Consider the following 21,536-nt stretch of genomic DNA (forward strand, 5'->3'; position numbering starts at 1 on the left):
CCCCACCCCACCCCCCATTATAAAAAATGCTAGCAGTTAATCCTGCATTTAGTGTATCTTTTGGGTGGGTGGAGGGGTGGGGGACACACTTGAGTTTTTAATGAGAAGTGTGAGCTTTCCATGGAAAATTTCCACTTTTTCTTGAAAAGTCTGAAAGCCAAAAGTACCAAAATCAGCCAGGAGATTAACAACTGGTGAGTTTCCTGTTCTTCTCCTATCCCAGCAGAAGTGTTTGTGAATTATCCCATGTTTTTGGAAGGCTAACCACATCTACCACAGTGCTTAAATAATGTTTTGTGTTCCCAATCGTACAATTAGGTTCAAATAGTGAATATACTGTTTAAACAGGACAGAGGAAGGCTTCTCTTATCTTAGTGTTTGTACATTACACTGCTTTTACCTCTCAAGCCTTGGCTGATTCCCACTGAAATCTTTTTACTCTGTTTATTACCTGCTCCTAAAGCTGTTTTTATTATTGTATTCCAACCACTGTGTGGAATTATAGAGTTATATTCCATACACTTTATTATACAAACCATTTTTGCAACTAGGCCAAAAAAGTAATTCTACTATGAAACAGGCCAAAGTCTCACCTAGATTTTAGCTTGTTTTAAAAGTACACAAATGTGGGGGGTTAAAAGTTACAAGAGAGAAAATAAAAGTTTAGAATGATCATGAATGAAGTTTTACCCTGATGCAGCAGCTTTAATCCCAGAGCACATTACGTATAACTACATCGCTCACACAGTTGGGACATTTGCCATTTGGAGGCCACCAGAGCTAAAAGTTTCAGTGTAGATTTTAGCAGCAGTGGTGATTTTTACAGGAGCCACAGAGCCTCAGAAATGGAGGAGGGAAGTATAGATTTGAAGAACATTAGCAAATTAACATGAGCTTATCAGTACCTGTGGAGGCACTCCACCTCTCTTTTTCTACTCTTCATGCTGGGAGTGGAGCTGCTATTTTCTGTAATAAAGGGCTCCTGCTCACATTTTTTCTGTCTAATATGCACACAGAGGTATACAGGGCCTTTGAAATGTAGCCATCTGGGAGCATGGAAGCCCCAACCAACTTGTGTGCAATACAACTGTCCTGGGGAAGGAAAATGTGGAAGGAAGTGGGAACTTGTGTGTAGACCATTCTACCAAGTAGAAACAAATTATGGTCCCTATTTTAAGACCATGTATTGTGAGTAAGCATAGTGATACATTAAATGACACCACCTGAAGATCTGGCCCAGTAGGTCATGTTTTGCTGTGGTGGTGGTTTTCTAGTCGTTTGTTGGAAGTTTGGCAAGGTGATAAGACCATGGAGAGAGGGACTCTACCCAAAGGCAATCATTTCTAGACAGACTATGACTCTACCTCTTTCTTTAAAGTCTAATCCAAAAGGCTCACTGGTATTAAACAACATGGTAGTTGGAAAGATACGTATCTAAGATAACTGCCAGCATATGGCAGAGCAGGATTTATGCAACAAAAAATATACTGTGGTGCTATGGTTTAGTTCCGAAGTTTAAGAAGCATTTTTCACATTGTTTTACATTTAATTATCCCTTACAATCACATCATGACAGTAACATTAACTATGTAATTAGATGCACTGTAATTGTAAGGACTATGTAAGTGCACACACATTTTAAAACTACCTTTAAAATATGATAATCACACAAATGCTGGTATGGGTGTTGTAAAAAAACCCACATGCACAAATGAGAAAAATTCTCAGACAAAGTGTAGGGTGCTTATAGGATCTGGGTCATAATAACATTCATAACTGAGAAAATAGCCTTACCCATGAGTCATACTCTCCAAAGCATCTGTAATATATTTGCTCTTTCTCTGGAGCCATGGAGATAGAATACCATTTGTACTAGAGACGTGTACTGGGGCACAATGGGAATCAAAATCTGCCTAAAGTCCCTCTATGGGCTATTCAACTTTATAACTATGCTTGTAGGAATAAGCAGATTCTATGTGCAGCCAATTGCAACCTCTGCCAGGGGAAGATGAGTCGTGGTGAGATCCTCAGCTAGAAACTCACATCATGTTGGCCATCATAAGCACAAAAGGCAGAGGGATGTTGTTGTTGCTGAGGGAATAGACAAGGAGTCAGGTCTTAACAAGGAGAAGATAAGAAACAAATTGTCAGCCTTCATCCTGAGGTTTTCATAACCATTAGGATGCCTGTATTACAGTGCCCTTAAGTAAACTTTTGGCTTGTGTTTTTTTGCACTGAATAGGAGAATAGAGTAAATATTTTGGCTCATGACATATGAACCAGAATAAAATCCAGCCCTTCCTCCTACATGTGTCTTGGCTCTGTGGGGCTGATAGCACATATAACTTTATGCATACCTTTTTTTAAGATTAGGAAGAATAATTATGATAATCTAGTCAGACATCCCAGCCTAGCACAGCCCAGAGAAACATGCCCGTTAATTTCTGCATCAAAACTATAACTTCTGTTTGAACTAGAGTGTATCTTTTAGAAATACATCCTATCTTTATTTAATGACTGTTAGTGATAGAGACTCTACTGCAGCCTTAGATAAATTATTCCAGGAGGCATTTATCCTCGCAGTTTAAAGCATCCTGCTTTATTCCCAGTCTGAAAGTGGTTAGCTCCATTTTTTTCTAGTTGAAATTTGTCTAGCTTCAGTTTCCAGTCATTAGATACTATAAATGCCATTTTTTGTAACAGATGAAAAATCTGCCCAATATCAGAACTCTCTTCTGGTTAGGGAGCAGATTTGCTGAGCAAAATGGTGCCATGTGTAAATACTTACTGTTGGGAGTAGAACTGCATCTTGACCACAAGATGAATGTGAGCCACCAATGCAATTCTGCAGCTCACAAAGCAAATAAAACCCTGGCTTGCATCTACTGATGCATCTCAAACAAGACCCAAGATGTCATTCTGCCTTACTCAGCCTAGTGAGGCCGCAGCTGGAGTATTGCATCCAATTCTGGGCTCCACACTTCAAAAAGGACGTGGAGAAGCTCAGGAGAGTCCAAAGGAGAGCTACATGCATGATCAGAGGTCAAGAGAGGAGGCCTTAAGAGGAAAGGCTGAGAGACATGGGACTCTTGAGCTTGGAAAAGCATAGGCTCAGAGGGGACATGGTGGCAGCCTATATGTACATTGGGGTGTAAATCAGGACCTGGGAGAATGTCTGTTCACTAGGGCTCCCCTAGGAAAGACTAGGTCCAACGGTCACAAACTGCTGGAAGAACATTTTAGACTGGACATAAGGAAAAACTTCTTTACTGTCCGAGTCTCCAGAGTCTGGAACAGACCCCGTCAGAAGTAGTGCAAGCACCTACTCTGGACAGGTTCAAGTTGCGTTTGGATGCTTATCTTGCTGGGATCATCAGACCCCAGCTGACTTCCTGCCCTTCGGGTGGGGGGCTGGACTCGATGATCTTGTGAGGTCCCTTCCAACCCTAATATCTATGAAATCTATGACATCTACGAAATAAAGTCCTATTCTATTTCAGTTGGAATTTTTTGCTATTTGCAAGCTACTCTGTTTCTTCAATATCTCTGTCATCAAGTGACCAGAACTGTCAATACTTTTCCTCGGTGTGTTTCTCTGCCAGATCCATTTCCATTGCTTCACAAGAGCTTTCTGATCCATTCACCATTTAATGTTTTGGGATTTTTTTATGCTACTTAATATCTAGTTTTCTTAACTTTGCTTCCTGTTTCTTGAATTCCTTTGGTTAAGACCTTGTAATCAAGATAGGTGATAAAAAATTATCCTAATATCTTAATACTGATCGCATTACCTTTCTGTCACTTTTTTATGCACAGAAGTGCTGACATACATCTCCTCTACCATAACTCATAAATTGGTAGATTAATAAGAGATTGTATCAAAGGCTTTTTTAAAAATCAGCAAAATTGTACTGACAGTGTCCTGCCACTAGCTCTCTTGCTTCTTCATAAAACACTTGATTTGTTAGGAATAATCAGTCTTTTTATGAATCCATCATGAACTCTTTTCATTAAATCATAATGTTCTAGGAATTGTTTCTACTTTGTTCATAACTAGTGGTGCTAGTATTTTACTCTACCAATATTAAAATTGAAAAGCAGTTGCTCACCAGAATATTCTGGAGAATCACCTCTTAATTTACTTTTGGTACCTTCACTTGTTTTCTAAAGTGTGTTCATGGTGTGCTATAAAGGCCTTCTGCTCTTTCTCCATGATGCCTTTTGTATGAGACATTTTGGATAGATTAGTTACCAGGTATAGCCAGGCAGTATGTAGCAGAAATATTTATGAGACATGTCCCATGAAATGGCTGAGTATAGCTCTTGTGTTGGAAATCCAAATACCACCAAACTGTTGTTTTAAGGGAAATGAGCCTAACTATAAACAGAGATTGGATGTGACATGCCCATTTACATTGTTAAAGATGAAAGAGATACAATCACTAAAAAGCATAATTTATGATGTAGTATATATGAGATTAGAAATTATTTCTGTTTTACTGATTTACAGAAGGAAGGACCATGTTTAATGAAAGATATTTTTGATAATACATCTCTAAAATGTATTACATTTCTGATAGAAATGAGGAAAGGGGAATTCATAGCCAAGGATCAAAAAAGCATATATTCTCTGATACCTTACTCTTTTAAAACACCTGGATATTTGCAAAAAAAAAAGTCTTTATTTGCAAGCTTTCAGGCACACTCACCCTTCTTCAGGTATAGAAGAATGCAAAGATTGTAATTTTTTTTAGGAGAAGGGTGTGTGCCAGAAAGCTTGCAAATACAGACTTTTTTTGCAAATATCTAGTTGACCTAATAAAAGCTATCACCTTTACCATGAGTTCTGATTCCTTTTGCCTTAGGCCAATATGGCTACAACCTATATCCCTTTTAAAACACCAGATTATTTAGCCAGCCATGTAACACATAGTGCTTTATTATATAGCTGCCCATATAAAATCAGCAGTTTTGCTTTTGCAGTAAGGCAGTCCTTATGGTGAAGAAGAGTGTCAGCAGCCAGACCTTAACTTGCCTTATAGCTGTTGAAGGTCTAGTTAAGGGCATCATTCAAGATTTGCTCTACAGCGGGAATCTTGCCACTCTCATTCTTTTATTTTTTGTATACTTAGTCCTAAAATGCATAGGTTATATCTAGAGTTACATTTTCTTAACATTTAGGATCGGGGGAACGTTTATTCAGGGGTCTTGATTTGGACGTTGGTTTACTATCACTTGAATATACTTGGGATCATCTGGTTGTGCTCCAGTCCTGAAGCAGGTTGACACCTCTTCAGTAAGAATTAATAGTTAATTGATAGTCTCCCTCCAAAGTCAATAAGCAGGAGACTTGTCAATGGATATTATTGTATGATACATACATTTACTGAGCTTCAGTGACAACTAGCTTAAAATCAAGCTGCGTTTGCCTTATCCATGGTTAGTGGTTGGGGCTCCTAATAAAAAGAGCTTGCAGCTGATCCACTTAATCTTCTGTTACCCTAAAAAGGCGAATGAATATAAAAGCAGTAAAGTACCAAATACATCTGAACTGCACTGATGAGGCATTCTTGAAAAAAGCAAGAAAAACAACTTTGCATAATTGGAAGATCGGACTATAGACTACACGTTAGGAAATTATTATTAGGGAGGGTTAACATTTCCCTTTAAAAGCAATAAGTGATTAAATTAATATTTTTGGCAAAAAAAAAGGGTCTTTCTATGGAAATGTTTGACCTTTTATCGAGAAAAGTGAACTTTTGAAAGCAGAGATGTTGCATTGCAACTGAAAGTGAAACAATACAGATTTGGAAAATGCCACCAAGATGACTGGCAGGAGCTGCAGTCTGAGTTCTTTATGCTTCTGTTCTCCACTTGTGAACCAGACTACAGTTTACATGATGCATTCAGACCATTGGACTCCTATGATGAATATAACAGTTCAGCAAGAGAGAAAACCATGGAGTATCCTGGGAGATGTAGTCTGGCCAGCAATTACACCCTTAGACTATCTTTTAAATGTGGGCAAATACTACATAGTCTAAATGCCTTTCAGTAGCTTATGTAAAGATGCTGCCTTATTTGCTAAAGCTGCTGATGAAAAAAAAAGAGCTATAAAAAGAAGTGAAATGGTGGGGAGAGGTGGGAGGGAACATAGAGGAAGTTTAGATTTAGAATGTTAATGATTATTTTATCCAAATCAGATGGATGGTTATTTCTTTTAAAGTATTATTGCCACCAGACTCCCAGCCCTGCTCTAAATCATCCCAGCATCTCATCAAGAAGCCTATTCTTTACTTTAAGAGACCAGAGTGCACAATTATGGGTTTCTTTTCCCCCTGCATAATAACATTGAGAGATTATCATCAAGTTTCTATTCAGATTTTAGGAAGGCTTTTTAATTTTTTTTTAAAAACCATCTTTGTCTGTAAGAGCTCCCTGTTCAGGCCAGCATGCCATAATGATTACTTCTGTAAAGACTTCAGAAGAGATGTGCTCTATTTCATTCTCAATGAGGGTTGATAGCATTTTGAGAGGCTCAGAATATCCTTTGATTACTGTATAAAACAGGATGGGAAAGATGGTTATGTAGTATATGGTCTGGGAGGGGGTGGAAGGGGGAGTTGCTAAGAGTGTCGCTCATCAACTTTCTTTTGTGCTTTTTCTCCCAGTGGAGATGTCGCAATCACAAATCACAGCCATGTTGTGTCTTTACTCCCTCTTCCCCATCTTTTAAACAGTTCCAAGCTGTAGTTTTACAGTAGTGTACAAAAAGGCTGACTCTGACTCAGCAGCTTAGCTAGGTACTACTGCATGAAAGTAAGGTCAACATCTTGACCCTACTATCACACAGGCTAGTCTTACAGTAGCCAGGATAATGATTCTCAACAAGGGTGCCATAGTGCCCTGGGGCATTTTGAGATCCATGGGAATGCCTCATAATGTTAGCACTGTTAGGTGTGCAAACATGATTCACAAGATAAAATCAGAGATTTCAACGAGGAATTCATAGCATTAAAGACATTCTGACTTGTGGGCTTTCTGAGTTCTTTGCAACAGAAACATTGCTGTATTATATTTCTGTATTAAAATGTGTCAAAACTAAAAGCTAACATTTTCTGAGGGGTGTCTTGCATCTGAGAGGTTTCTTGAGTCTAAAAAGGTTGAGAACCACTGAGCTAGGAAATGGTATGCAATACCAAGTGTTACAAGGCTGTCACTGACTGGAAAATGCCTGGAATCTCATACTAGAGAAAGAAAGACTGGAAGCCAGCCATGAGGAAAGTAAGAAGGATTGAAAGGGATAGATAGGAGGGCAGAATTATGCAGTTTACCCTTCTACCTACTTTCATACCAGACTGACACTCATGCAGCATTATTATAAAGTATTAATAATAAAAATACTCTTATACACCTATTTCTATGTCATAGCTAAAGAAAACTGGGTATAATACATTTCTAATCCTGTTTGGATGCCTTTCTTAATTCTGCCACTGAATTCAGAGTAATAGCAATGATTTCAACAGGAGGGATATTTAATGTAATAAGGCAGAATACTTCGATCATATTCAAAAAACAAGTGTAGCAATGGGCTATGACAGTGTACTGAATCCACGTTCCCTTGGCACTGTGGCTGGAACTTAAGCTGAGATGCCTCAGAGAGTCAAATATACGACCCATGAGCCACACCCAGCCATGTGGAGCTTCGCCATCTCGTCCCTGATGCTGCCCACTGGGTTTGATTAGACCTTCATGGGGCATGGCGTGTGCCCATAGCATGGGACTGGTCTGTGGGCCAGATCAGGCACATGGGACACTTCCCTTCACCCTGCCCCAGTGTACTTGACCGGTGGCCATTCCAGCTGGTGTAGGACCCATGCTATGCTGCATGTGACACCTGCTGTAGCAGGTTGAGGATCCATGCTTCATGTAGAATGGGTCCAAGGTTCACAGGAGTGGCTGCTGGATCAGGTATGCTGTAGAAAAGGAGAGGGTGTCCATGGGCTCGACCTGGCCGAGAGACTGGCCCCACACCTCTCATCCAGCCCACTGAGTCAGATAAGTTTGACATGCCTGCTTTCTACAGTCTCTTTTAATCTATTCCTTTTAATTGTTGGCTTCTCTGCTTGTTCAATTTTACATGGAAAATGTTGATTTGGAATTAGGTATTTCATGGCAACACGTGCTATATTTAGGTAGGTTCATCTGATGCTCCCAGAAATATGCGAAACCCAGTTATTCCCATTACTTGCACCAGTTACTGTTATTATTTTGTTTAACAGTAGCTCCTAGAGGAGCAAATTCAGGCTAGGACTCTGGAGCAGCATGAGACAGCCCTTGCCCTGAGGAGCCTTCGTTATAATTAGAGAAAAAAAACAAATGGTGGGAGAGGGAACTAAGATACAGAGAGACTGAGGCTAGGGACAGACATTACACATAAAGGGGTTTAAATGATCAGAAACTGGTTTAAATCTGTAACAGAACAGATGTTCAGTACACATAAACCAGTTTGAAAATGGCTGAAACAGGTTTGAGATAAACCTGGTTGAATGTAGTATCATGATTTGGATCAAACCAGTTTATGCAATGTCTGTCCCAGACCCCTTGCTGGTTTAAGATAAACCAGACACCCCCAGCATCCCAGCACACTTTCGGTTCACCGCCAATGTATGTGGAGGGCCCCCCCCAACACTCCTGTGGGGTGCTTCATGCACCCCAGCACTGCAGTGATCACAAGCCAGGCTGGTACCTGGAGGTATGTAGAAAAAAATTTTAAAGCTGTGTCTATGTCCGAATTGCTGATTCTCAGAATCAGCATCAAATCTTTAGATTTGGATTCGGCTGAATTGAATCAGGAACAGTGATTTGAATCAACAAATCAAATCACTGTCCCTGATTCAGGCCAAATTCAAATCGATTAGGGTCTGCTTCACACACCCCTAAAGCCGAGTCCAGTGCTTTTTTCACTTGGTCCCACTTCTTCTAATATAAGTTTATCTCCACTGACTGAGGGCGCTTACAGAAGTTATAAAGGGCACCTCTATCACACTGTAACTTTTCGCACCTTACACAAAGCACTTAAAGTTACAGCGTGTTGAAACCCAATACATGTGCAGCTCCTGTGCATGGGGGCTTAGTACTTCCATGCATTGGCAGAGGCCAAGAGGCAGGAAGGGCTGTCACCTGCTTTGTCATCCCGCCGTGGTCCAGAAGCCACCACCCGGCTGTCAGTGCAGCATTCCCCTGTGTGGGAAGGGTCTCTTAGTGGGGTTTTCAGCCCCCCTCCCCAGTGGTGCCATCAAGCACTGGAGAACATTTCCCTGGGTGGAGACCCCACCAGGGCCCCCCAAGCCCCAATCATTGGCTCGATCGCCCCTGATAGCACAGAGACAACTAGCTGGCTGGCCAAGTGTCTGGCTCTCCCCCTCACTCTCTGGCTGTACAGGGAGGAGACTCCGCTTCATCTCTGTGGCTGACCAGGGGCATGACAGGTAACCCTTGTAGGGAAATGTATACAAGTTCCCTAAGTCACTCTAATTTAGAGCACCATCATTGATTACCTGATTTAACAAGGATTACTTTTTCATGTGGCTGGCCATTTTAAAAGCACTCTGCAGCTGTGCACGTGTGTTATGACACAGCTGTAGAGTGCTTTCAGGGGCTGAATTGCGTGAAGAATGTCACTTCCGTCTCTGCCCTGAAGCAACTGACTGACTGAAATGAAGGAGACTGAGCCATTATTTTCTCTATACAAAACAGAGAGCAGAGAAGAACAGGAAAGACTTTTCCCTTTGGGTGTTTTTTATTCCTTCCAGCTTATCACAATTAGAGAAATCAGATCTATTAGATAAATAGAGGTTGATCATCAAAGATAGAAAAAAACACTTTGGCCACATACAAGGGTTTGGTTTCTACCAGAATCCCGCCTTTCCTAGTAGAAACTAAGAGCATACAAGTTTTCATTAAATTTCTGCTGCAGAAAACATGATTCATTTGAGAGAAAGATCTTCCTCATTCAGTGAATAAGATCTAGCCTGCAAGAGTATCTCCTGCAGGCACAAGCACTTGCATGCTTCCCCACAGCTCCACTCCCCACGCAGGCCTGGATGACTTGAGGAGCAGGGAAATGTTCCCTGCACTTTCCTGAGACTGGGGTGATCCCAATCTGGAGAAGGCAAGGGGAGCTGCAGCAGTTCTGCTACTCCCAGGATTGGGAAGAGTTGTTGAGGAATGCTCCCCACATCTCCCCCAGACCAGGGACATTGAAATAACAGGGGGAGGGACACCTTGGAGACCAGTAGGAGAGGGAAAGAAAAGGCATCTGTTGCTCCCTGCCCATTCCCCAGACCACAGTGTCTGCTTTTAAGGAGGGTGGTGAGCCCTTTTTTTGACCAGTGCAGTTATCTGGGAATGAGGTAGCTTCTATCATCCCCAAAAGAGGATCAGACAGGTGCGACACCCACTGATTAGGTCCATCAGTGGGTATTAAGCATTATAGCAACTGGCACTAGTTCCAGAAGTGGATTTCTTGGGCCTCTAAATGTTGACAATTTTAAGGGAAGAGGGAATGGGGACAGATTAGTCTGGATAGGCCCTCCATAAATACTCTTTTTCTAAGAATCTGCTCCATGACACTGTGGGGTGCAGCAGATGGGGCTAGATCAACCTGTAGCCTGACCCTATGGCATCTCTTAGCCTCTTATGTTTTAAAAAGGTGTGTATCTGTTCACTGAAAAGAAACTGGTGTTCAATACTCAAACTTAACCAGGCTGTGCATCATTTGTATAAAGATTCATCTGTCCCTATGGAGTTTTACTGCCAAGTCAAAACAGCCTATTAGACACCATAAATTGCTTGAAATACTTAGTGGACCCTTTAGCTATCTGTATTCCACTGAATTTATATTTATATGCATTATTCCTTTCATATTATTAATTGTCTGTATTGCTGTCTCCAGGAAAAATCAAATGTCTCAGAGCACAAAATCAGGTGAAACATATTTTGGTTTCTGTGCTGAAATAGCTGACAAGACTTGCTCGTACACACACTAGTAGTCCTGCAGAACTGTCTGAGTAATATGTCCATCACTTTTCTTATTTATCTGTTTGTAAAGAAATGGCTTAATGCACTAGATATCAGTTGTTGGCCTCAAGCCAATTGCTAGCTCACAGATTTTTGTCATAGCTGTTGGCACTAACTGGGCACCTCTGTTGGCAGTCCTAGGAAAAGTGCCAAAGATGAAATGATGAGGACAGAGACATATTTGGGAGAAAAACATGTGAGCACAGGGAAATTAGGGAAGCATTACTTGTGCCTTACCTGCTTTGTGCTTAAAAAGAAAGGGTTTCATTTCCCAGGAACAATTACTCAGGGGCTTTTCACAAGCACTAAATTAATAGAATGCTGCCTTGCTGTAACAACTTGGGGTCCCATGGTGAAGGCCACATTAGGAATGGATGGATAGATGAAAAACATTTGGCCTGAAGTTCTCTTTCATTTTACAAGTGTAGTCATTGCTTTTGGGGTGTTACAAACTTGCTTAATGTGCTAGAAGAGTCCATAATTTATTTGCACATACATTGCCTGCATATGCATTTTGCACATGCCCACACATATACACTCCCTACCCATAAAATCAGATTTGGTACACACTTCATACCTCACCTGTTCTTGACTTTTCCAAGGTAGGGAGGGAGGACAATTAATATTAGAGCTGGTGAGAGTTTGCTCTGTAGAGAGGAAAGCTTTTGAGGGTCAAGACTGTCCTTTGAGAATTCTATATGCCATATCATCTTCATGCCAATAGTGCAGATCTTACATTTTTTCTGATGCTCAATCAGCAATGCCTGCTGTTAGCCCCAAAGTACGTTAGAGCAGCCTTAGGGGCCACTGCATTGCAGGAGCCAGAGAACGTATCAAGAACTGCCAGAGTGCAAAGTGCTCTGACCTCAGACACCTTACTACCAGCCAGACCACATCTCCTCGACAGTGAGGAAATCCACATCTAGCTTATATCAAGTACATTTCCAGCTCCTTTGGCATGTTACAGACTGTCTAACAACAAAAGAAAATCCATCCACTCAGAAAATGGACCCTGGAACTTTTAATATCCCTTCAGAACAGACAGACCCTTATTTTTCAATGTCTTCTTTGACCCAGACACTAAGCTTTGTATAACAAAGTTTATCGACCTTGGAAGGACTGGTGGCTTGATTTGACCCTACTGGGATGGCTGCAGGGAATCAAAGTATTTCAAAGCTTGTGGCTGAGTCAACAAAAGTCTTCTAGTTTTCACTGTATATTGATTCATTCATTTCTCTCTCTCTCTCTCTCTCTCTCTCTCTTTCTCATTCCCTATATATATATATAACTACGTGGTACAGACTCCTTTTGATTTAGGTTCAGGCAGACGTGTAGGTTCGGTAAAGCAGGGCAGAGTAAGCTGTGGTCACAAGAAATCAGCAAAACCCTTGGGAAAAGAGAGATGTTCTCCTGGGGTGCTGTTTCCAATTTGAATTTCATTTCAGGTTGGATCAGTTGTAAATACCAGGCTGTTCCTTTGAAATGTAACTGGTGTTTGCTTTGGGCTGATGGGACAGCAATGAGTTGTTTGTTCTGCCTGCAGCACCACTAAAGTATCCAGAGCGCATTATTCCAATGCACTCACATAAACCAGCTGTCCTTATTCCAGGTGGACTTTTGAAGTCTTTGTGCTTACAGCAACAGCTGCGCAGCCTGGTAAGTTAGGAGGCTGCAGTTTGGTGACTTAAGGCTACATACTGACTCAGTTCCTATCAGGTAAACAGTTTCTGTGGCTTAGTTATTCTTAAGTACAAGCAGCCCTGCCATGAAAGTCCACAAAGGAATGTAGGCAGGGTCTAAGCAGTGGCCATGTGGAAGATATTATGAGCAATGCATGGCCTTACAACTTGTGTAGCCAGAGTTAGAAGGCAACACTGCCATCTGGACATGAGATTATTTTACTCCTACTTCACACTCGCTTTGTTCAGGCATAAATAACCATTCCAAGTACATAGGAAAGGATAATCAGGTTAGCATGGCCATGGTGGGGAGATGGGTATATGTCTATGTGTGCACACCTGTATAAGGCATAAATACTAGAGACAAACTTTGAGCTTTTTGCCCCGGTTTTACAAGGATGAACCCCTAGAACTAGCCTACAGCTAAACTTGGTTGGTGTTCTTCCTGATTAACCCTCCACTGGGGTGGATGCAGGGGGTGGGGGGGTGCAGTGGAGCATTTGCATGTACCTTTCTGCTATGCTTCACATGTGCAATGAGCTCTCTGAGCTTCCAGCTGGTCAGTGTAGGGCTCCTGCTGGAGCTTTACCTGTGCAGAGAGCTCTCTGAGCTCATCTTCTGGTTAACGGGAGTTCTTGCCACAGCCACTGTCACACTCTCTGGAGCCTAGGCATGAGCACTACTACTATTTGCCATTTTCCCCCCGCTCCCAAATTCAGCATGGGGCCAGGAATGATGGGGCAAAACAGTGGCAATGCTCACACCCTGAGCTCTCGAGCCACATGAAAGCAATGGCTGTGCCAAGAGCCCACATCAGCCAGGTGATGAAGTCAGAGAGCTCCCTGTGCAGGCGGAGGTCTAGCAGCAGCCTGCACTGACCAGCCAGGAGCTCAGAGAGCTCATTGTACATGGGCTACACAGCTGAAGGAGGTGTGAAGACACCTGACTCGCTCTTCTTCTGGATTCACCCATGACCCTACCCAGACCTTATAAAAAGAAAGCTTATTATTTTTCTGATGAAAATCTATTGTTTTTTTCTATGGAGAAATTAACGAAAACTTTGTTATTTTAACATAAATGGAACAAATGATGAAAGTTGTAAAGTACATTTTTTCTTTTTCTACTGGTGTGTTGAGAGAAAGAGAGTATTACCATGCATATTTTCATAGATTCATAGATGTAAGTGCTGGAAGGGACCTTGCAAGATCATTGGGTCCAGCCCCTCTGCACTAGGCAGAAAAGACATCTGGGGTCAGGTGACTGCAGCGAGGTAACCATCCAGTGCCTTCTTGAAGATGTCAGGGTAGATGACTGCACCACCTCTGGAGGGAGTTTATTCCACAGTTTAAAAAAAAAACATTTTTTGTCCAAAAACATTTAATCAGCACAAAACATTTGACTTACTCCACCTGTAAGTCACTCTGCTACAGAATCATCCCTACCTGATAAGAGCCTTAAGCTAAGAGCCCTGCCTCACTTAAAGCTATGTTATTCTTTTCTGAGGATGCACTGCCAGAGACTTGAATGGGACTTTGTCTTCCAATCTTATCTAAATCTGGGTGAAAAATGTTGTTTTTGAAACTATGTGGGATTGAAGTCAGGTGATATTTTCAGTTGAAAAAGTTAGAGAAAGGAAGCGGGAAAGTTGAGATGAAACACTTTGATTTTTTTTGTTTCAAAATGTTTTAAGGCATAAGATAGATATTTTTAAGGTATAACAATAAAAATAAGCAATGTTTCATTTCTGATTTTAACAAAACACTTGGGCGGGGGGGGAGGTGTGTTTAGATGGAAAAAAGTTGCAAGTTTTTTTCAAATAGACTTGAGGAGAAAAGACAAATGTTTGATATTTTTCATTTGGTTATTGATTCAGCAGTGAAGCAGTTGAAAACTCGACTACCTGGGCTCCTGCTGGCCAGCACTTTGCTCCTTAGTTCATTTTGATGTGAAACTACTTGCAATTAGGTGCTGCTGAGCTTCAAGTTGGCATTGCTATCCATGTATTTAGTAAGAAAAAAGCCTTGATCATGTGAATTTAGCAGCTATTTGGGGATGACTTATAATGAGACGTTATATCAATTATGCGACCCCCTTCCTTATCTAATGTTTCTGTATTTCTTGCATTACAACAATGAACAGCAGCCTTCCAGCAGCATTCCTGGAGCACTGGAGCTACTATGCAAAAGAGCAGGGCGTGGGAATGCTGGACCCTGCCCAGGGATGAAGCAGGTGTGTACATGGTGGTGAGCATACCAAGAGTCCCAGGGGCTAGTGTCACATTCACTGATCTTCAGCATTTCCTGCTGTGAGGAGGGCACTGTATTATATTCATGGTCAGAATGGGGCTGCAGGAGATCAGTTTCTGTATAGAAGGGACTAATGAAAATGCAGTTTCAGAAATACAGCTCAGAATAATAATATCAGCAAGAGCCCATCTCCCAGGCATGCTGATAGAGCAAAATAAAAAGAGACAAGGAAGACGTGTAGCCACATGACTGTGTAAATAGAACGTCAAGCCCTGATGTGGAATTGCTAGTTTAGCTTTGATTTTACTACAGTTTAGCATAGATTCACCCATATACTATGTCAGTGCTATAAAGAGAGGAGCTATTTACCTAGCGAGGCTTCAGAGGCAAGGAATTGGAAAATAAAATTAACAGATAGAAAGTAATAACATAAAACAATATTCACAAAGGTGTTATTTACCTTTGTTTTATTAAGGCTCATTTCCACGTATGTTAGCGGTTATAATAACTGTTATGTCACTGGCATTCGATACCAGAGGCCCCTTGGAAAAGCTGAGGGGACATGTTGCTTGTTCATATTTCGTGCTCATTGTGCTTTGTTTTTTGTTTAATGTATGTTCACATAGGCAAAAGAATTGAATCTCACACCTCTCTTGTTAGAGATGCTGACAGGATGTTGAAAAGGCTGGCTTCCCTATAGACTATGCTTAGAGGTTAAATGTAGGTGGATGTGTGTATAGCACACATGTACAAAAATAGAAATCCATCCTACATTTTCAAAGGTGCTCAATTATTGATGTTCAGGGAGTGCTGAGCACCTGTCTCTCTGAAATTCATCACAGATTGACCACCCGGACACTGTGAAATCCAGAATCACTCATCACTGTTTCAAAACTAAATTCTAAGGCAGCAAAGTAAGCTAGAGTGTTTCCTTCTTTTCCTATCATTCAAGCCCTACTTATGCTAAAACTTCTCTTTCAAGACTCAGTATTCAAGATGCAGGAACAAACACTTCTAAATTGTATTGCTGACTGACAAAGTATTTTGATGCAGATTTATAATTTAAGCTATTTAAATTTCACCTTTTAAATACAAAAATATTTCCTAGCCTCAAAGACCTATCATTTGCTGGCCAAGCAGAAATACATAATAAAAAAATGGTTGGCTTGGTTCTTAAATACAAGAAGTTATTTTGGAAGTCTACAAAATTATGACGGCACATTGTAATTAGCAGGCAATTTAAGGACATTTAAACAACAATTATATCACATTTTCAGCCCCACTAATTGGCACTGCAGCTGTTTTCCTTGCCTCCTTTTTTGGAACAATGACTGTGGAATCTTAATCCTGGCAAGAAAATAAAATGAATTAAAAAAACCCCCAAAAAACTGCTTAGACAACAATACATGCAGAAAGAACCATGTTTAGCATTCTGTGGTGAGAATCCTTTGGTTAGTCTTTACTGATGAAATAAAGGAATTACATGAAGAAAACATCATTACTGTGATGTTAGTTGGTGAGATGTCCTGATATGGAACTGGCAGGTCATGGACCAGAGATCTTATATGCATAAGCAGCAGTAAGTGCATTAATGTTAGTCCCTCTTTCCTGATGTTTTGGAATAGGATTATTCAAAAAGGGCTAGTTATTTCATTATTGTCATGCAAAAAATATTTAATTGAAAAGAACAGTAGCCAAAAAATATGAATATAGTATAGAACTTTTATTTTTATCCATAGGGATGGCTACACAATTCACAGTTAATGAAGCAAAGCAAATCTGTGGTGGGTAATCTCTGGTCATCCTAGAGCAAATGAAAATAAAAAGGTGTATGGTTGCTTGTACTCTCTCTTTGTTTTACAGATATGATTCCATTAAATTTGGGTACTGTAGTAATTTCACTTAGAAAAGACTGAGGAAGCAGAAAGCTTTCTTACTCCTAGAGGACAGCAAGGCCCTTGATGATACAGTTCTTTTTTGCCGAAGTGCAGGCTAGAGGCCTTCTTTCTCATGCTTCAGGCAGTGTAAGGAAGATAAGATGATCACAGGACAGATGAAAACAAGAAGGGGACTTTGAGACTGCTAGAAAACTCTCAATCTTGGTTAAGGATCCCTGCTCTTTAAGAGAGAATTAGTGTTGGAAGGGTCCTCAAGGGTCCAACTCTCTGCACAGGTATACGATTTGCTATTCCTTAATCCTCCCAGATGTGCGCCTATCCAGCTTCTTTTTGAAAATCTCCAGTGAAAAAGATACCACAGGTTCCAGAGACATGTTGCAACATCTGTAGGGTGTCTCACTTAGCTCGCTGAACTCTCATTCTGGATTGCTCTCTGGATCTGATCTGTTTGCCTGAAGTGTCTGTTCTAACCAATTGCCACAGCTTTTCCCTTCAGTACTTTCTTGTGTCCTATCTTTTTGTAGCCTGGAATTGTTCTTGCTTCTCAAGTAGGCATGTGGGAAGGGCAGAGGACCTTTCAGGTGCATCCTGGGCATATCAGTATAGCCTCCATCCCTAACCTGAGACCTCTGGTAACAAAATAAGCTCCACCCACTTTCTTCCACATAGGAGCACCTGGAATAGGCAGTTAGGCTCAGGAGGCAGCCTTGGGTGTTGTAACAGCTAAGAGTGCACGCCCCAAGATTCTCCTGAGATAAAGAGACTGAATGTAGCCCTGGGTCATAGACCACAGATCACTTTTTTTGGTCATTGGGACTGCTTCTCAGCTGCCTGCCCTGCCTTATTGTCCATCTCTAGTGCCACCCAATTAGGAGTGAGTAAGTGAGTGACAGAGCTTCTTTTATCAGAGGTATTCCCAAGGTCAAAAGAGAGGCCATGGAGATGTGTCCCCCTTCTTTCTGTGTGCTCCTAGATGTTAGCTGGGGCAGCAGTAGCTAGTTATAGGAGTTCTGAGCAGTATCTGGCAGTTTGGAAAGGACTGTTCCCTTTCCTTCATCCATCTCCCTCTAGGTTGTAGTCTGTCCTTACCAGCTTCCAAGCAACTAGTGTTTAGATCTCTGGGGCCAATCTTCACTTCTGGTTCTAACATCTTCCCAGTGTAAGAGGACATTTTGTGTTGCCCCAAATCATCTGCTGAAGTGAGTTTTAAGAAGATTGCCTGATTCACAAACATCAGTCAGTGACCTATTGCAGGTTTTGGAGTTATTCCACTTCCAAGGTAAACTCTTATAAAACATCTGTTAGGGTTTTATTATTATTGTTGATGTTGTTAGCTGCTGCTGTTGTTACTATTATTATTCCTTAGAAATAATTTTCTCTTGGTGGGGATGGATGTAGTAAAGCAACTCTAAAACTTGTAGCTTTCTTGTCTCTCTACGAATCTCTCTTGGCTGCCATTCATCATGAATTGATACAGATAAATGTATCTCTTACTACCCCCATGGCCACAATATATTCACACCCTGCTTGGACAGTGGTTTCAGTATCCATAACGGAACATACCAGAGTTCTGAAACTGTTCTCCAAATTGGCCTTCCTAATGGACACTGTTAAACATTATGGAAGAGTTGACTTAGCCCTGTAGAAGATTTTTGAAGTGTAGTAGCTGCCTTGGCTGTGGAGGTTATGCTCCCCACTACTTCTGCAAGGCTGTCAAAGAGAAAAGTTTTAATCATGCTGAGAGAAGACTGAAGGGTTCACTTGCTGATTACACTATGTTCTTCGCCATACTACTTTGACTGTCTTTGTAGTTTGTGTCATTCTTGTTTCTACATCTGGCAGCACCACACCTGGCTCAGAAACTACCACTCTGTTTCCAAAGCTACTTTTAAGCTATATTTAAGCATTTTCAGATTCAGTGGGTACATCTACATGAGACGCTAAATGAGCAGTAAACTAATTCTACTGCTCAATAATGCATCATGGCAGAAGTCATGCTAATATACTATTGCACAGTAGATCTACTGCACTTTAGCATCTCTTAAAAGGTGTGTGTTGGTGCTACTGCACATTGAGTTAGTACTTGTTATTACAGGGAATAAACTTAACGTGCTGTAGCTACAGCGCATTAATGAATGTGTAGGTGTGCCCAGTAATACCTTCTTCCAGCCACCTTCAGCCTTCTTTTTTATCCCTAGAGTGATCATAGTGTTTGGGGATGTTGTGTTCTTCTCCCATTTTATTCCTGTCTTTGAGACTACTTCAAGTCTTAGAGGCATCAACCACCACACGGGGCCAAATTTTGCCCTTAGTTGCCACTGAATAGTTTCATGTGAGATTAATTGGTCAATTAAGCTCATTTAGAATTTGTTACTGAGGGCTGAGCTACAACTGTTTGAGCAGGCAGCAGTTGCACCTTTTAAGTGCAGTTTAATTGTTTGGTTATATATACATTAAACATATGTACATTGAAAATACCTAGGAAGGCTAAGAAAACTATAGCAAATGCCACCAACAGGTATGTTGTCCTTGGTGTCATTTTCTGACTCCCAGAAAAGAGTTTCCTACCCCAGTCTTCTCAGTTTTAGTCTTATTTCCTGAAGCAGATCCTAGACAGATATACTGTATCTACTCAAATATAAGATGATGTGCCAACCCATCCCCCATCAGCTTAGGATAGAAAGCCCCTAGTCTTACATTCGCATACAAAGAAACTTCATTAAATACATTGTCTATCATTAAACTGCTGCCAAAAGCACCATGTGCACAGTAATAGAAACGAACTATAAAGTTGATTAAATGCAACCAGTACTGAGCATGTCTCTAAAACATATGTCTCAAATTTGACAGACATGCTGATGGGAACTTTTTTTTGGCCCTTAAAAAAAAAAACAGGTGGGTGTTCCCTCCACAGGGAAGTGGCATCAGGCCTGAGGTACTGCAATACCAAGTTGGTATCACAAGAACCAGAGCAAGCTCTGACACCCTCCCTTTAGTCTCAAAATTGCTACATTTGATCTCAACCAAAAGACTGGGTTATTTTTTTTTAATAATGTATTTTATGTTCCAGGTCAAATTAGCCAAATCATTTCCAAATCATACTAACTGAGCAGAACTCCATCATTCAAAAATACATTTCAATTAAGCAGGCAGAACTCAATTGTTCTAAACACCATGTATGGTGCTACAACTAGTGAGCATCCCAGACATACCCTGGGACTTCAGATACTCCCAAATCCATTGGCTGACATCCTACATGCAGGCCCAAGCCCAGAGGTATGGGGATTCAGATGCCCCCTATACTTGATCTGAGCCAAAAAACTAAGGTATTGATGGAAACCTACCACAAAAATAGGTTAGTACAGCCCATCCAAATAAGATACCTGATAATGCCCATTGCACTCAGTCCCCCTCAGTGTTGACTCTTTTCCAAGTCATGGTGAGCCACTATATTCAATACATTTTGACTTCTTCACCCCTGCAGCAGAGCTGTGCTTTTCCCATTTCCAATGATTCCTGTTTTTACCCATCTTAAATGTCTGGCAAACATCACCAAAAGGAGCTCCAAACAGTTCTTCCAGAATCTCTCTGTTTCCCCGTCTCTCAGCCTGTTGCTTATAATTAGTGTGGCCCTGACCTCCATGAGGTGGACCCAGACAAGGCTGCCTTGCACATCACCCACATATAAAGTTTTGGAGCATCCCAGGACTCATGGCAAGAACACCCATTCCAGCCATGAGTGGCAGGAGCTAATTAGCAGGCAAGTCCTTTGTGGGAGGTATCTGAAATATATACTTACATACTAAGCAGTGCTGAGTTATGGGGCCACCATGGTTTGAAACAGGCTTGACACTTCTAGGACCCAGCCCAATGAACCATATGGTAAAGCGTGAGCCTTTTATGTTCCAAAATGCTGCTTAAAAATGTATTTATGAATTACCTGTGCTAAAACTTGCAACAGTTTCCAAAAAGGTAAATGCATCAATTCTGATGAGCTAAAGATATAGGTACCCATAATACAAAGTCCATGTTTTCAAACTCCCTTCTCTTTTTTATGTGCTCAGGGAGAGCAGGGTCTGAAAGTGGGGGGAGGGGCTGAAGGAGGAAGAAGTTGGGAGGCAGAGGGCAAGGGGACTACTTGACCCTCCCCCGCAGATTTATTTTCCCTGCTGTAGCAGTGGGAGGGGGACAAATTCAAGGCAAATCTCCTAAAATTAGATTCTATACCTGGAAAATTATAACAAATTTATAAGTTTTCTATATATAGAATCTAATCATTGGGGAGCCATCTTATAGTCAGGGTCATCTTATATTTGAGCAAATATGGTACCTGTCAGCGCTACATCCTCACTTCTCCTTTTGCTCTGTGGGCCCCACATATCATTACCTCACCTTCATATCAATGCTTATTTCAGTTTTGCAGACAAGGCATTTTATCCTTCACTCTCTCCTTTGTCTTGCTTCAGCCTCTGTATTTTAATAAAACTATTAATGATCCTGTGCTACCTGTTGCCCTGTAGAGTTACACCTATCCCTTTCTGGATCATCTCTTTCTCTGGGGAGATTCAGATGTTTCTGAAACACTAGTATGTGATCTTGATATTAAAGATGTTCATAACATATTGGCACAA

The 21,536-nt window shown here is 41.1% G+C and overlaps 1 protein-coding gene across 1 annotated transcript in view; it reads left to right on the forward strand.

Moving 5' to 3' along the window:
- ERBB4 (erb-b2 receptor tyrosine kinase 4) overlaps positions 1-21,536 on the forward strand; it is a 970,081-nt gene that overhangs the window by 940,622 nt on the left and 7,923 nt on the right. Inside the window, exon 27 of the mRNA XM_019522894.1 lies at positions 14,901-14,990. Within this exon, the coding sequence (XP_019378439.1) occupies positions 14,901-14,990 (90 nt within the window). The remainder of the gene's footprint in view (positions 1-14,900; positions 14,991-21,536) is intronic.

Source organism: Gavialis gangeticus, unplaced genomic scaffold (assembly GCF_001723915.1).
Source record: "Gavialis gangeticus isolate Ggan-Ray unplaced genomic scaffold, GavGan_comp1, whole genome shotgun sequence".
Classification (NCBI taxonomy): Eukaryota; Metazoa; Chordata; order Crocodylia; family Gavialidae; genus Gavialis; species Gavialis gangeticus.